We start from the raw sequence: 18,323 nt of genomic DNA on the forward strand, positions 1-18,323 counted from the left end.
AGGTGAACTCTATCCATCTTTTAGAGAGTTAGTGCCTATCCTTCTCAGACTATTCCAAAAAAATGAAGAGGAAAGAACATTTCTGAACTCTTTCTATAAGGACAGCATCACCAAGTTTGGCAAAACTGGACAGAGATATCACAAAAAAAGAAAATAATGCTGATGAACATAGATGAAAAATATTCAACAAAATATTAGCAAATCAAATTCAACAATATATTAAAAGGATCATACATCACAATCAAGTGGAATTTATGCCTGGGATGCAAGAATGGTTTAATATTTGCAAATCAATCAGTGTGATACCTTACATTAACAAATTGAAGAATAAAAATCATATAATCATCTCAATAAATGCAGAAAAAGCTTTTGAAAAAATTCTATATCCATATATGATAAAAAAAAACCAACTCTCAGCAAAGTGGGTTTACAAGGAACAAATCTCAAAATAATAAAGGCCATGTATGACAAACCCACAGCTAATATCATACACAATGGTGAAAAAGCTGGAAGCATTTCCTTTAAGATCAAGAACAAGTCAAGGATGCCCACACTCACCACTCTTATTCAACATATGTTTGAATTCCTAGCCATATCAACCAGACAAGAAAAATGAATAAAGACATCCAAATGAAAAGGAAGAATTAAAACTAACACTGTTTGCAGATGATATGATACTGTAAATAGAAAGTCCTAAAGATGCCATGAAAAACTGTACTAGAGCTCATTAATGAATTAGGTAAAGATGCAGGATACAAAATTAATATAGAGAAATCTGTTGTATTTCTATACATTAACAACTAACTACTAGAAAGGGAAATAAAGAAGACAATTCCACTTGCAATCATATCAAAAAGAATTTAAAAACCTAGGAATAAATCTAAATAAGGATGTAAAAGACCTGTACTCAGAACACTATAAGACATGGATGAAAGACACTGAAGTTTGCACAAACAGATGGAAAGGTACACCATGTTCATGGATTGGAAGAATTAATATTGATAAAATGACCATATTACCCAAGGCAATCTCCAGATTCAGTACAATCCCTATCAAAATACTAATGGCACTTTTCACAGAACCAGAGCAAAGAATTTAAAATTTTGTATGAAACTCAAAAGACCTAGAGTATCCAAAACAATCTTGAAAAAGAAGAACAAACCTGGAGGTCTCACACCCCATGATTTCAAACTATACTATGAAACTAAACAACATGTTACAAAAACAGACACATACATCAATAGAACAGAGTAGAAAGCTCAGCAATGAACCCACACTTATATGAGTAACTAATCTATCGGAGGCAAAAATATGCAATGGGGAAAAAAACAGCCCCTTCAATAATTGGTGTTGGATAAACCAGACAGCTACATCAAAAGAATCAAACTGTAACTCTCTCTCATCTCATGCACAAAAATAAATTCAAAATGGATTACATACCTAAATGTAAGACCTGAAACCATAAAACTTCTAAAAAGGAACATAGGCAGTATGCTCTTTGAAATCAATCTTAGTAATTTTTTTTTTAGATATGTCTCTTTAGGCAGGGAAAACAAAAGCAAAAATATATAAATGGAGTTCCATCAAACTAAAAAGCTTTTGTACAGTGAAGGAAACTATCAAGAAAACAAAAAGGCTACATTATGGGAGAAGATATTTGCAAATGATATATTCAATAAAGGCCTAACAACCAAAATATATAAAGAACTCATACAACTCAATATCAAGAAAACAAACAACCCAACTTAAAAATGGGCAGAGGATCTAAATAGATATTTTTCCAAAGAAGATGTACAGATGGCCAACAGACACATGAAAAGATGCTCAGCATCACTAATCATCAGGGAAATGCAAATCAAAACCACAGTGAGATATCACCTTACACTTATCAGAATTCTATTATTGAAAAGACAACAAATAATAAGTGTTGATGAGGATGTGTAGAAAAGGGAGCCCTTGTGCACGGTTGAAGAGAATGTAAATTGGTACAGCCACTGTGGAAAACAATATGGGGATTCCTCAAAAAATATTAGTGGAACTATCATATGATCCTTTTCACTCCTTGGCATTTATCTGAAGGAAATGAAAACACTAATTAGAAAAGATATAGGTACTCCTCTTTCACTGCAACATTAATTACAATAGGAGAGATATGGAAGCAACTTAAGTGCCATCAGTAGGCGAATGGATAAAGAAGTACTGGTATATAAGATTCTTTGAATGACTTTGATGTGGAAAGTTCAGGACATAACAACATAACAAAAAAGCATAAAGACCAGTCAAAAGTTCTACTCCGTCTACATGTCTTAATAAATGTGATGTACTAAATACTAAATTTTTTTAAAAGTACTTGTATATACGTACAATGGAATATTAGCCATAAAAAGGAATGAAATCTTGCCATTTGGAACAACCTGAATGGATTTACATTGCATTATGCTAAGTGAAATAAGTCAGGCAGAGAAAGACAAATGCTGTATGATTTCATCTATTGAGGAATCTAAAAAACAAAATAAAAACAAAACAGAAATGAGTCAAAAATACAGAGAACAAAGGGGATTGCCAGAGGGGAAGTCGTTGGTGGGAGGGAATAAATACATAAGGGGATAAATAGGTAAGGAAGACAAAAGGTACAAAACTTCTAGCTGAAAAATAAATGAGTCATGGGTATGAAATTTACAGTGTATAGAATATGGTCAATAATAGTGTAATATCTTTGTATGGTGACATATAGTAACTAGACTTATCATGGTGATCATTTTGAAAAGTATCGAAATATAGTATCACTATGTTGTGTAACAGGAACTAACATAGTGTTGTGTGTCAACTATATGTCAAAAACAATCCCTCCCAAACAAATACCCATATAAAAATTGATCAGATTTGTGGTCACCATAGGTGGGGGATGGGGAATTGGATGAAGGCAGTCAAACGGTACAAACTTCCAGTTATAAGATAAATAAGTACTAAGGATGTGATGTACAACATGATGTATATAATTTACACTGCTGTGTGTTATACATGAAAGATTTTAAGAGCATAAACCTTAAGAGTTATCATCACAAGAAAAATTTTTTTCTATTTATTTAATTTTTATGAGCTGGTGTATGTTCACTAAACTTCTAGTGATAATCATTTCATGATATATGTAAGTCAAATCACCGTGCTGTACACCTTAAATATACAGTTGCTATATGTCAATTATAGGTCAATAACACTGGAAGAAAAAAATTAAGCCATGATGTCTACATTTAAGGAAATCACAACTATTACATAGTGAGTCATACAGGAAAATGTCACTGTACAGTTTAATAAGTGCTGTAATAGGAATATATAGCAAGTATTTGTGATAATAATAAGGAAGTATTGTCAACTTGATATTGAGAAGGAAGATCAAATTAAATAAAAAAAGCAACAAACTGTTTTGGATATACTGAGTTCAGGTTGCCTATTTTCCTTCCAAATGGGTCTATATAGTAGAGAGCTGGATATATAAGGTCAGAAGCTATCTGTGCTAAAGATAAAAATTTGAGTTTTCAGAAGCTAGAAAGGAGCTAAAGTTGTGGGAACAAATGAGATCACGCAGGGAAATTTTCTAAACTAAGTGAAGGAGAAGGTATAGAAATAGACTAAAGATTGATAGCTACTATGAAAACATGTTAAGTACAGTGTGAGATATTGATGGGTCTTTGTATCTTTCTTGTCCTAGCTTTATTTTTACTACGTGGAAGGTATTTTTGGTGTGTTAAACGATGTTTTACTTGGTTTTATTTTGAGGGAGGTAGGGTTATAGCTTTAAAGCTTCAGATTTTTGAGAGAGTCAAAGGGCAGATCATGATGATCAACCCTTCTTTGACAGAGAAACCAAGGGATAAAGAATAGTATTGCTAGATTGGCTGTGACAGTGAAGGATGAGAATTATTTTTTCACACCTTGTTTCCTTGTGCATTACTTTGGTCACATGCAGAGCAGCTCTCCTCAGGCTTCAAGTTGAGGAATGAAGTAGCAGTGGTCAAAAGGAGAAATGTTAGCTCTGTCCTGATTTTTGCAAGTGCTTTCTATGGGGGAGAAAAGTAGATGCAACAAAAACAGCAGCTGTGCTAGCAGCAACAAGAGTAATTGATAATTCTCATCAGGCACTTAACAAATTGATAACTTTTATGAATTAATATAAATGTGAATGTCTAATATGGGGAAATTATCCAGGTAAAGGTAATAATTTAGTCCATGAGACTTGGGCTATCCAAATCTAAAATAATTTTTATAATTCTAAAATAGGAAAATATATGATGTAAAAATATTTACTTTAATTTATATGCTATTTATTCTACAGTGCTATGATGATATTACATATATAAATAGTATAGGTACTATATATACTTTTATATATATATATAAATCTTTAAGACACTGTAGTTTCTCATCATTAATATGTATAGCATTTAATTCTATTTCATTGGCCTTAGAACTTATTTTTTTAAATTTTGGAATAATATAGATGATTATAACTTTTGTGTCTTTGAATATTATTGGTTACATATATTATTTTTTAGTGATGAATCCTTCTTCAGGAAGAGAGATACATGGACTTATTGACTGGTGATACTCTTTTTAATCACATAATTTAATAAAATTAGAATCACAAAAAAGGAATGTAATATTTTTAAACTAAAAACAAGATAAATAATTTCATTGCATTTGTATGATGTTCTTTCTGGAGAAAGTAAGAAAAACTGAACAAAAACATTTCAATAGTAATAATTTTTAATGTCTATTGAGTAAATCAAATTTATTTCCATTATAAAGGAGCAATAGCAAACAATATTATGTTTCTTCTAATACCAAGAATTACAATAAAGATATATGGGTAATTTGCGATTCACTGCATTTGTAGCTTTATTTGTATGTTAGTATGTCATTTTCTGGGGTTAGGTCAAGGAGGCCTTTATACAACATGAGAGGAGTGTGCCTCATATGTAGACAAGGTGTTCCATTTCTATTCAGAATGAATAACACTTGTGCTCTCAGCTGCATTGTGTTCACAGTAAAGGTATTAATCTCTTCTGTGTTTTCTTTATCATAAAGTACTCCATGGTGGTCTCCTGGACAAATTTCAATTAACTGACTATAGTTCTGATTCATACTTTAGAAATACATTTGGCAATAAAAATTAAATTCATCCATATTTTTAACATAATGTGCTTCAGACTCAGTACTGAGGTTCCATAGCTTCCTTTGACAATTTGAGAGTTTTAAATAATATAAGGGATTTAAAAGATCTTTCTCCTGGGTTAATTTATTGGATTTACCCATGACTCAGACTGATTTTAAATTTTTTAAGCATGTTAAAGTTAATATACTTTGTTATATCAATCTATATGATTTTTCATACATTTAAACATTACAGATATCTATGTTGTAATCAGAAGCCACTAATTAATTACTATATGACATATTTTGTAAGATGTTTAATACATATTTCCATATAAAAACCTTGGGTTTTTTTTTCCATTTATAATTGGAAGAAAAATAAATTTAAAGTGTATTCAAATACCGTTGCCGAAGAAGCTTTTGGAAGCAGCAGGAAAACACTCTACCTAACCCCAATTAGTCTTGTTTTCTACATTCAGGGCAGTTCTGTTTTTCAACATATCCACTAAACATGATGATAATGAAAATTAATATGGTTAGAAAGCAATTCAATTGCAAATGTTTATAGTTCATAATTGTTGTTTCCTGTCATAACTTTCGTAAAACCTGTCAGCTCTGAAAAGAAGGCTCAAGGAACATGTAAGCTAGACACATGCACCTAAATTATACAGTAGCTATTCTCCTGCAAAGCAATGCAGAATTCATTTTTTAGCAAATTGAATTGTACTTTTATTGCTCTTGGTGAGTTCACTACTTCTCAGGATAGGTAAGCTTGATTATGAATCCAAATATTTTAATTCATATGTGAACCCTTATATAAAGAAAATTTCTTGTGGATTTATCAACAATGTGAAAAGTTTAACCACAAGAAGAATGCTAGAACCCCATCTCTATAGAGTTTGCTCATTCCATTTTAATTATAAGAATGTCTTTCTGTCCCTTTTTTTCCAAAACTACCACAAATGAAAATTTTAGCTATATTTTTATTTGTCTAAGAATGTTTTTGCCTCAAATGTATGAAACTCATCATGCCATAGGGAGCTGCAAAGATAAATCAAACACAAATCTTGCCATAGGAGAATGAGCAGTACAGAAGGCAGATGGGGTGGGTTTTTTTAGACATCCCCCCATCCCCCCAACCCTGCTCTCATTGGTTCTTACATCTCACAGTTGCTCCTTGGTGCCAACAAATGTCAGGAAAAATCGTCAAGGGAACAGGGCAGTTCTGTAGTTCCTGAAGGTTTTTGACCAAAGATCTTAGATTATTACAACTAATGTTGATGTCACAGCAATGATTTCACAATGAAGACAGCTATCAGACACAGTAGGAAGGAAGGCCATTTAGAAAGGAGCCATTGCCAACAACTGAGTTGAAATGTAATAAGAACTTAAACAAGGGCAATGGCAGCAGAAGGAACACTGCAAGTTTTGATCTAAGAAAGAGGTGACAGGAAGCAGCAACTAGTTTGAGAAGAGATGGGTGGACAACCATGCTGAGTTTCTAGGCCTGGGAGAGTAGGTGCCAAGAGCAAAACGACAGAAGAGGAGCAACAGGAAAGACAGAGGTGGATTAGATGACCCAGAACAGCGCCTCGAAAACTAAGCATTATGGAGTGGTTGAAAGGGCCATCTGGAAACAAGCTGTCAGGCAGGTAGGAAGGCAGTCAATGTGTAGTGGTGTCATAAGAGACAAGGAAGGAGAAAACTTTTATAAAAATAAGTCTTAAGTATTACAGAGGCAGGTGAGCATTATGGAAGGATTTGCAAACTGGGCCTAAAACCTTTGACAAAAAAGATCCAGTAAAATACAGAGCCAGGAAGGTAAATTTCAGTGAGATAAAGATTGTGCGTGGAAGGCCAAGGAATGGTGAAATGTATGATGTCACATAACTTATTTTTTATTACTTTATAGTTGATTTAAAATATTGTGTTAGTTTTAGGTGTACAACAGAGTGATTCAGTATTTTTGCAGATTATACTCCATTATATGTTAATACAAGATAATGGGTATAATTCCCTGTGCTATACAATATATCCTTGTTGCTTATCTATTTTATAAGTAGTAGTTTGTATCTGTTAATTCTATATACCTACTTTGTCCCTCCCCCTCTTCCCTTTTCCCTTAAATCAGTTTGCTAATAGATAAAGTATATAATTTGTATCTGACAATACAAAGTTATAGACAAAATCAGGATGTTAAAAATAAACTTTCATACACCAGATTATAATGTTGTAAACAAAATGAGGTACCATATCTAAAAGCAAGATTTGACTAGAAAATACTCTTCGTATAAGAAGAAGCATCATTTGAAGAGGAGAAAGGATTTTAAAGACATGAAGACACGATTTTGAGAAAAACGTTTTTGTAGAAAGCTATCCTGTTGACCTCACCCTGCACCCTCTCCCCCCCATCACATCTGACAGTGTTTAAGGATAGTTAAAACCCTATCATTCGGAAAGGAACATAACGGACCAACAGAGTCATGCATTCATATCTGAAAAAGCCAAAGCAGCCTGTGTGTGTGTGTGTGTGTGTGTGTGTGTGTGTGTGTGTGTCTGTTTGTCTGTCTGTGTCTGTGTCTGTGTGTGTGGAGAGAGAGATAGGGAAGAGATTGACCACTAACTATACCTCCATAGACAGCAGGGAAGGAAATGTCTACCATGGTCTAGATATGGACTCCTCAGGAAAGCCATTTGGCCTGGATTCACTTGATGTTCTGCCCCAATGGTTTTCCTAGTCAGGTGCTCAAGACAACCTTAGCATTCTCCTCAGCTGTCCTGAACTTTAGAGAAGCTTCCTCCCGACTCTAGGCCCATGACCTCACATTTCTCAGAGCTTCTACTATTGAAAATTTTTCGTTGTAATTCTTTCTTTGCATCTTTTGAGATATAAATCTTTTTAAAATCTTCTTGCCAGTTTGACAACCAAAGACGCCTTTCTTCGGGACCCAGAACCATCTCTTTGAAATGCAATCATCAATAAAGATAGTGGCCCTCTCTGTGGGCAGATAGGAGCCTTGTTCTAAGCTGTAAACTATCTTCTGTGATGAAGACATGAGAGAGTTTATGGTTTTAGGGGATAGGGCCAAATAGCGACACAGGTAGCCCATGGGCCCCCCACCTCAGCTCTTAAAAAATCTGCCACCTTTTGTTTCAGAGGAGTTGAGCAAAAGCTGAGTTCTGGCCTCTCTCCCCTATTTCAATAGCCTTGAATAAAGTCTTCCTTACCTCTTTCACTTTGTCCAGTGCAACTCTTGCTTCAACACAGGCAAGCAGTTGTTGGCAGCAAGAGTCTGTATATAATGTGAAAAACCAGAGGGGACCAAGTTAGAAATGAAGAGACAAAATCCTAGGAATTGTAGCTGGCAAAGGGTGTCTAAAGATTACACAAATGCTCATGAGTCATAGGGTTAAAATACAGGACATTCAGTTAAATTAGAATTTCAAATGAACAACATATAATTTTTTAGTATAAGCTTAACTCATGCACTGTTTGAGACATACACTAAAAAATTATGTGTTGTTTATCTGAAACTGAAATTTAACTGAGCTCCCTATATTTTATCTGACATTCCTACTGTGAGAAAAACAGTTTTAAACATCTGTTCTTCCTAGAGAGCAGAGGACTGCTTACAACAGTATTGGTGGCCAGCTGTAATAGCTACACTTTACTATGAACTTCTCTCTCCTTTCTGCCCACTTTGCCCTCTCTGCAAAGCTCAAAGTGTCTGAAACAGCAGCTAGCTTGAGAGGAGGCTCTAAGAACACAAAAAGAAGAGAAACCAACTTCTTCCTGCCCGGAAAACAGGCAGCGGGTGACAGGTGCCCTGCAGGCCTTAGCTGGTTGGAGGGGGCTGGGGAAGTCATACCTCTAAAGGAAGATTTAAATGTTGATAAATTTCTTAGCCTGGATTAGCTTCTGTATCATTGTATAACTTAGAAAGAAGGTAGGACTCATAGGGACTGCCAAGTTTTCACCCAGAGGCAGAGAAAATTTCCCCCATTGTGAGAGAGACAAAAATAAAGTTCTAGCCTCCCATATATTATATTACACTTGTTCAATGTATCAAGTCTATAGATCTAAATATATATATGACAATAAAATACTTTCCAAATTTTATGTGCCTCCAGATTTTATGAGATTAATTCATTTAAAGAATAATTTTAAAAGGATAACTGTAAAAATTATTAATCACATTGCATATTATGGTAATACTACTTATAAAATATTTAAGTATTATTGACAAGCACTAAATATTAATGAATATTAATAAAATACCTCTATGAGACAAATTTCTAATCTTTTTTTGTTAGACTTTTTAAAAACTTTTTTATTGAGGTATGATTACATCAAATAAAATTCATGAATTTTAAGAGTGTAATTTGATGTACAGCCATTTGTATCACAGGATATTTTAAGAGTCTAATGAAAACTATTATTTCACATATGCAGGGACACATTTTTAATACAATATCACGGCATCTTTTTCATCCATCTAAAATTTTTGCTTAAAGTTTTTTCCTATGAACTGGTAGTTAATTACTCGAGACAATGACTTTACAAATTTATTATACTTATATATCTAAATTTCTTGAAGTTTGGCCAAATATCTATAAATACCAGTGTTATCATTTTATATGAATGTTAACTATAAATGCTATGTTCTCATCTACTTGATTAGCAATAAAATGCTATCAGAACATATATTAATATGACTTTTTTTTTTTAGATGCAGGTTTATTTTTTCCATCTTTCAATGGGAATTCCTACTTAGAACTGCCTTTTTGTACAACCCTGAGGAAGGAACGTAACAGAATTGTTAACATCTACTTGACTATACAAACAAGAACTTTGAATGGAACAATTCTCTACAGTGAGTATTAAATGTTTGACCTCCTATATGTCATGCTTCTTTCTCAAATATTAACCTACTGAATTTATGAATTATTAATTTAAATGTTTTGGGAAAACTTTTCTAGCCCAGTGAATGAAGTATTACCAAAAAGAAATCTTGTTTCTTTCTAGTGTTCTTTAGCAGTTTCTTTAATTTATGAGTCACTTAATGAAACATGACTTACAAACAGGCTCTGAACCAGCAAAGAAGAATACAGCAGGCATATAAATTTGACAGCATATGGCTATAGCAGTGAAACAGTAGTGCTGCAAATGTTTCAAATAGCATATTTTTTATAATATAAATAACTAACATGAATTGCATTCAATACTTGGTAACTTGGAAAAAAGTATTTCAAAGCTGGTATTCATTTGACAGTTGGGAAAATTCTTATCACTCTTTAAGCATTATCTTAAATTTAGCTGGCAAAAAAAAAAGTAGTATTAACAATATTTGTTTAAGGAAATACCTCCATGTACAGGGTTCTCTACATTTTGGTCTCTTTCACTCATGGGCAAATACCACTAAAGTGTATTGCTTGCAATATTACAAATGTAACAATTGTTTTTTTTCTCTTTTGAAATGAATACACCATAGTTTTAATAGTTCCCTATATTGGAGATACAATGTCTTCAGTACTTGGATAGATGATCCACTGTAAGGCAACTCATTATTTCCCAAAGGAGTTTCTCTTCCACTTTGAAATATTTTGCAAAATCGATTCATCTTACTGTACTTTCTAAACAAAACTTAAACTTTTTTATTACTTGAATATGAGAAAAATGCCTAAAAGAAGAATTTTTGGAAAACTGGGTATAGTTAAAAGCTTTGAACATTAAGTTAAAACTGGGAATTTATGTTACATTTTAGAAAGAAACTAACTTGTCAGAACTAAGCCAGCATTATTTATTTCCTAGGAGTGCGAGTGCCCCTGTTTAATTGATAGCTTTAAATTATTTCATTAATTTATGTTTAAAAAAAGAGAAGAAAATAATAAAAGAAAAACTGATTTTTTATATGGGAAACCTAAGTGGTGATAGGTGACTATGAAATTTGGAGGTAATATTGCATTTCAGGGGGAACAAAACAAAACATAAAACAAAAGATATAAACATAATACTTTAAAGCCACAAAGAAAGCAAAGTCGTTTTCTGGCTTTGCAGTGTTTTAAGTTACCTAGATATGGAAGGTGTTTCCTTGTGAAAAGTGTGTTTTTAGCAACTGAAAACAGCTCATAGCCAAAGAAGCAGACAACCTCTGGGAATTCTCCTACCCTGGGCCTGCGCTGCAGGCCCACGTCCAAACTGCCACTCAACTTTCTCTTTCTGAAGGCCATAGACATACATGCCACGTGTGTCCACTCTGTTCAAGCTGGTGCTCTAAAACAGTCAAACCTAAGCTGATGTTAGTGCCATACAATTAATTTTGCCTTTTGTAGCCAATGACCTACCAAAAAAGTCAAACTAGAAATTATTAATGAGAAAAGAGTGCCCTTGGAATAATGAGCAGCCTGTGTCTTTGTCTTACATAATTGTTGCTATCACAGCACTGGATGTGTGGACACTGTTTACTCAAGGGAGTTTCATAGCCTGTGAAGGGAGAAAATATTTTTGTCTGTAGCACATTCTTTTTGTTCATGTGTAAGTGGTAATTTAATCCCACACTCTTGGGAAGACCTCAGCAGAATGGTTTATGGGTTTGCTGTCTTCACTCCTCTTGGAATCTGTCAACCTCATAAAAGCCTCACAACAGATGAACACAAAGGTTTTTGTGGTTCATTTAGACACCCGCGATTTTAAAGGTGTCCCTTAATTTGACTTCAGGACTAATTTTCTTTCCTTTGAAATCAGTATATTATGTGTAGGAGCAATTAAAAGTCGTGAGGAAATTAAAACAGATGTTAGAGTGTAAGTTTTTTTTGGTTTTTTGGGGGGGTAGAGGGGTTGCTTTTTACCTTTGCTATTTTTCCCTATTCCTGAACATTTTAGCAAAAACTGAATTTCATTTCACAAACATTTATTGAACATTTTTGCTTTGTATCATCACTTATTAAAGGGAAAACGATAGAGAGAAATATTAGATTGATAAGCCAATGACAGTTTTGAATTATATTCCTAGTTCAAAACTGTAGCTTTATCTTTTCTCAGTTTGCCTCAACAACTAATTGATGTTGAAAAGGGAACAAAAGGGAGATAAAGTTTGAATCCTTATGGGGTTACAGTAAAATTCCTTAGAAAGGATAGTTTTTAAAAGAACTCTCTGTGGGAGAGAGACAGCTCTGAGAACAGCAGTCAAGATGAAAAGAAAGCTTTTTGAATCTGCCACTGAACCAATTCAGAATTCTGGAACACAGTCAAAGGAGCTGCTAATAGGTCACGGGAGAAGGGGTGAGACCACACAAAACTCTTTAGGTGCACTCTCAGAAAATGAGCTCTGTTCAGCAAGCAGCATCAGTCAGGTTTTGTCATGGGATTTATTACTATGCAGGTGAATCCATTCTGTGCTATTTCTGTGAGAAGAAATAAGCAGGCCCTTTGGAAGGATGTGATCTGAGAATTAGGAGAAGACATTTGACCGAGATGCAGGAGGCAAATTACATGAGCAGCTCCAGTGGAAGAACAGAATTCAGAAATAATCTTTATATTACTTAGGGTCTGTATTTAAGAAAGAGAGCAAAAGGACTGGTCTTAGAAATTTATTCCAGGTAGGAATTGATAGAACAGATAAGATTATTGAAGCCTCCTTTCTGGTGCATTTAGGAAGGACTGGTAGAAGAGATATCTGATATTGCTGAAGAAAAAAATTAAATCTGAAGAATCATAACCTCTGTCTTTCTCTATAAAATGACTTCCCCAGCAAAATACACAATATCTTCATTAGACACCTTCTATGCCAAGACCAGTGAGACACCACAGCATTGCCTGACGTCTTATTAAGAAGCATCTTTTCTCATACAAAAAGTTTGCTCCATTTTTTAAATCAATTTTACAACGTGTAGCATAAAGTTCTCTGAATGCCTTTACCCCTTGATACTAGCTTCCAGTGGAGCTTGCTCCAGACAGAGAAGGGACAGAGTGGGATTGAGAGCAGGGTTGCAGGAAGTCATGCATGGCCATTCATAAGGCATCTAGAGATCCCTTTATTGTATCATCATTATGCGGCAGCAAAGTCAAACTCAACAAATAGTAACTGAGTGCCACAAAGTGCACTGCATGCTGTCAGGCCCTGGGAGGGGTACAAAGATGAATAAGATGTGGTCTGTGTCTCGCTTCTCACCATTCAATGGTGAGATCCTATGAGCCTAACTCCATGAGAAAGCTGACTGTGACAGTTTTTCAACAGGAGTACACAAGTAAGGACTGGGGCTGAGTGGAGACTCATAATACCAGGAATCTGGGCTTATATCTCTTCTCTAACTAGGGAACACCTCATCGTCTGAGTTGGGTTTTACATCTATTCCACCCACACCCTCAGTACTTCAACCAGGGCCTTGCATAGATCAGCACTTGATTAGAATAGTTCTTAAAGTTCTGTTTGTGAGTTACACAACTTTGGTGGTTACAATAAAAAATTAGTAGTTATTGAAACTTTATTTTAGGGAACTATTCTGTTAAACATGGCTATACTTTCTTCCAACAAAAGGGTATAGATTTTTCAGGATTTAGTCAAAACATAGTTTGAATCTGGGGCTTCCTTGGTGGTGCAGTGGTTGAGAGTCCGCCTGCCGATGCAGGGGACACGGGTTCGTACCCCAGTCCGGGAAGATCCCACATGCCGCGGAGCGCCTGGGCCCATGAGCCATGGCCACTGAGCCTGCGCGTCCGGAGCCTGTGCTCCGTAACGGGAGAGGCCACAACAGTGAGAGTCCCGCATACCGCAAAAAAAAAAAAAAAAAACACAGTTTGAATCAAACATAACTTTTTCCTGGGTCTGCTTAAACAATTAAGAACAGAATGGGGGTTGGCAAATTTTTCCATAACAACCAGAAAGTAATTTTTTTCTTCAGACCAGACGGTGTCTGTCATAACTGCTCAACTCTGCCAGTGTAGCATGAAAACAGCCATAGAAAAAGTAAATAAATGAATGTGGCTGTGCTCCGAAAACACTTTACTTACAAAACCAGTCGATGGCAGAATTGGCCCATGGGGCAGAGTTTGCCAACCCTTGACCTAGAACGATGTGATTCATTAAACTTCTCGTGAAATAGACGATTGTGTTTAAAACAACTAGATTCTATTTCTATGACTGAAATTTATGAAGAAAAAGATCAGTGAGCAATTCAACTCTGCTTCTGATGTAATTAATAAGGGAATGGAACAAGGTTACTCCTGGTCGACAGAGGAAGAGGCAGAAACAAAGAAATGAGCCTAGTCAAGACTGAACTTGCTGCCGTGCCCACCTCAGGAATGGTGTCAACCAGTGATTAGGAAAATTACTTTGGAGCTACTCTACCTGGCTCTGCCCTTTGGCACATTACCAAACATCTCTGTAAAATGGAATAATATTAATAGTAACAATACCAAAGATGTTAAAAAGTTGTTTTAAGATTGAGAGAGCTACCACGTTTAACGTGCTTAAAACAGTGTCTGGCGTACAGCAATGGGCAGTAAGTGCTCCAACGTCTTGTTCAGATATGCTTTAATCCCTCCTCCCTTGTGCCTGCCAGACAAGGACTCTAGGAATGGGAGGCCCAGGATATTTTTATCAAATGGGTGTCATTCATGTTGCATCCGTTTGATAGACATCTCCACTGTGGAAAAGAAAAATTCGACCATGAAAAAGTCTAAAATCAGGACTGCGACAGCAGTGAGATGAAATTGGTGCAGTTTTTAGTTTTCATTCTTGTCCATTTCATCTAAATAAAGAGGATTCATTCCTCTCAGACTCTGGAATTATGACTTTGTTTTACTGGTTAAGCAGAGTTAGCAGGCTAGGAAAAATTAAAATAGGCTTTCTGTAAATTTCAGAAACTGGCCCACTCTGCAGCAGCATGTGGGAAATATGTAATAATGAATTATGTATGCCAGCCTGCTTCCAGGCTCTTTCACCCTCCCCAGAGCTGCTCTGCCTGCTGTCCATCCAGGGACCAGCCAACTCACCCCAACTATATCCTACATACATGCTGCTCTACGATGTCTGCAAACCATTAGCTACTGAGGTTGCTGTTGTATTGCTGCTGCTCTGGACAAACACAAACCTTTCAGGATAGTGGGGAAAGTGGAGTTCTAGAGCTGCAGCAAAAGCCTGGGTTCAGCAGAGAACCCAGGGCAAGCTGGGAGAACAGTCTTTATCACATGCCACCAAGGTGGTACCAGGAAGGAAGAGACCATCAGCTGCTGCCACAGGCATTTCTGATCCAAGTATCAGGAGGTAACAACATCACCCAAGACTTGAGCCCAGATCGGTTGTGAGCTGACTGTACAACATAGAGCCAGTCAATGAAACTTTCTGTTTTGTATCTGACTATGAAACATGCAGATGTAATTGGTATTATCAAATTCACAAGGTTTGAAAACATATACTTAAAAGTGTTTTGAAAAACACAAAGTACCATACAAATGTATGGTGTTATTTATTTCATGGGAGATGGTAGAAATCCATGTCACTTTATGGAAATTTCCATACTCAACTGTCTACGTACCTGATATAATAAACATATTATCTGGAGAGAGGGGGAAGATGGCGGAACAGTAAGACGTGGAGATCACCTTCCTCCCCACAGATACACCAGAAATACATCTACATGTGGAACATCTCCTACAGAACACCTACTGAATGCTGGCAGAAGACCTCAGACCTCACAAAAGGCAAGAAATTCCCCACATACCTCGGTAGGGCCAAAGAAAAAAGAAAAACCAGAGACAAAGGAATAGGGACGGGACCTGCACCAGTGGGAGGGAGCTGTGAAGGAGGAAAGGTTTCCACATACTAGGAGCCCCTTTGCAGGCGGAGACTGCAGGTGGTGGAGGGGGGAGCTTCGAAGCTGCGGAGGAGAGTACAGCAACAGGGGTGCGGAGGGCAAAGCGGGGAGATTTCCACACAGAGGATCGGTGCCGACCGGCACTCACCAGCCCGCTTGTCTGCTCACCCGCCGGGGCGGGCAGGGCTGCGAGCTGAGGCTCGGGCTTCGGTCAGAGCGCAGGGAGTGGAATGGGGTTGGCGGTGTGAACACAGCCTGAAGGGGTTAGTGCGCCACGGCTAGCCGGGAGGGAGTCCGGGAAAAAGTCTGAACCTGCCGAAGAGGCGAGAGACTTTTTCTTCCCTCTTTGATTCCTGGTACCCGGGGAGAGGGGATTAAGAGCGCTGCTTAAAGGAGCTCCAGAGACGGGCGCGAGCCGCGGCTAAAAGCGCGGACCCCAGAGACGGGCGGGAGACGCTAAGGCTGCTGCTGCCGCCACCAAGAAGCCTGTGTGCGAGCACAGGACACTATCCACATCTCCCTTCTGGGAGCCTGTGCAGCCCACCACTGCCAGGGTCCCGTGATCCAGGGACAACTTCCCCGGGAGAACGCACGGCGCGCCTCAGGCGGGTACAACATCATGCACGTCTCTGCAGCTGCAAGCTTGCCCCGCATCAGCACCCCTCTGTCCCCCCGGCCTGAGTGAGCCAGAGTCCCCGAAGCAGCGGCTCCTTTAACCCCATCCTGTCTGAGCGAAGAACAGACGCCCTCCGGCGACCTACATGCAGAGCCGGGGCCAAATCCAAAGCTGAGCCCCGGGAGCTGTGTGAACAAAGAAGAGAAAGGGAAATCTCTCCCAGCAGCCTCAGAAGCAGCTGATTAAAGCTCCACAATCAACTTGATGTACGCTGCATCTGTGGAATACATGAATAGACAACGAATCATCCCAAATTGAGGTGGTGGACTTTGGGAGCAAGCTAGATGATTTTTTCCTCTTTCTGTGAGTGTGTATGTGTATGATTCTGGGTGAGATTTTGTCTGTATAGCTTTGCTTTCACCATTTGCCCTAAGGTTCTGCCTTTCTGGCTTTTTTTGGTTTGTTTTTGTTTTACTTTTTAAAGTTTTTTTCTTAATAATTATTTTTTAATTTTAATTATTTTATTTTATCTTCTTTCTTTCTTTCTTTCTTTCTTTCTTCCTTTCTTTCATTTTTTCTCCCTTTTATTCTGAGCCATGTGAATGAAAGGCTCTTGGTGCTGCAGCCAGGAGTCAGTGCTGTGCTTCTGAAGTGGGAGAGCCAACCTCAAGACACTTGCCCACAAGAGACCTCCCAGGTCCACTTAATATCAAATGGCAAAAATCTCCCAGAGATCTCCATCTCAACACTAGCACCCATCTTCACTCAACGACCAGCAAACTACAGTGGAAGACACCCTGTGCCAAACAACTAGCAAGACAGGAACACAGCCCTATCCATTAGCAGAAAGGCTGCCTAAAATCCTAATAAGGCCACAGACACCCGAAAACACACCACCAGACATGGTCCTGCCCACCAGAAAGACAAGATCCAGCCTCATCCACCAGAACACAGGCACTCATCCCCTCCACAAGGAAGCCTACACAACCCACTGAACAAACTTTAGCCACTGGGAAAAGACACCAAAAACAACGGGAAATACGAACCTGCAGCCTGCAAAAAGGAGACCCTAAACACTGTAAGATAAGAAAATGAGAAGACAGAAAATCACACAGCAGATGAAGGAGCAAGATAAAAACCCACCAGACCTAACAAATGAAGAGGAAATAGGCAGTCTACCTGAAGAAGAATTCTGAATAATGAGAGTAAAGATGATCCAAAATCTTGGAAAAAGTATAGAGAAAATGCAAGAAACATTTAACAAGGACCTAAAGAGGAAACAAGCAATGGTGAATAACACAGTAAATGAAATTAAAAATACTCTAGAAAGGATCAATAGCAGAATAACTGAGGCAGAAGAATGGATAAGTGACCTGGAAGATAAAATAGAGGAAATAACTACTGCAGAGCAGAATAAAGGAAAGAGAATAAAAAGAACTGAGGACAGTCTCAGAGACCTCTGGGACAACATTAAATGCACCAACATTCAAATCATAGTAGTCCCAGAAGAAGAAAAGAAAAAGAAAGGGACTGAGAAAATATTTGAACAGATTATAGTAGAAAACTTCACTAATATGGGAAAGGAAATAGTTAATCAAGTCCAGGAAGCACAGAGAGTCCCATACAGGATAAATCCAAGGAGAAACACACCAAGGCACATATTAATCAAACTATCAAAAATTAAATACAAAGAAAACATATTAAAAGTAGCGAGGGAAAAACAAAAAAATAACACACAAGG

The 18,323-nt window shown here is 37.1% G+C and overlaps 1 protein-coding gene across 1 annotated transcript in view; it reads left to right on the top strand.

The window, feature by feature from the left end:
- Nucleotides 1–18,323, top strand: part of EYS (eyes shut homolog) — a 1,667,443-nt gene that overhangs the window by 1,277,189 nt on the left and 371,931 nt on the right. The window contains exon 30 of the mRNA XM_060030409.1: nucleotides 9,882–10,025. Within this exon, the coding sequence (XP_059886392.1) occupies nucleotides 9,882–10,025 (144 nt within the window). The remainder of the gene's footprint in view (nucleotides 1–9,881; nucleotides 10,026–18,323) is intronic.

This window comes from Delphinus delphis, chromosome 14, assembly GCF_949987515.2.
Source record: "Delphinus delphis chromosome 14, mDelDel1.2, whole genome shotgun sequence".
Classification (NCBI taxonomy): domain Eukaryota; kingdom Metazoa; phylum Chordata; class Mammalia; order Artiodactyla; family Delphinidae; genus Delphinus; species Delphinus delphis.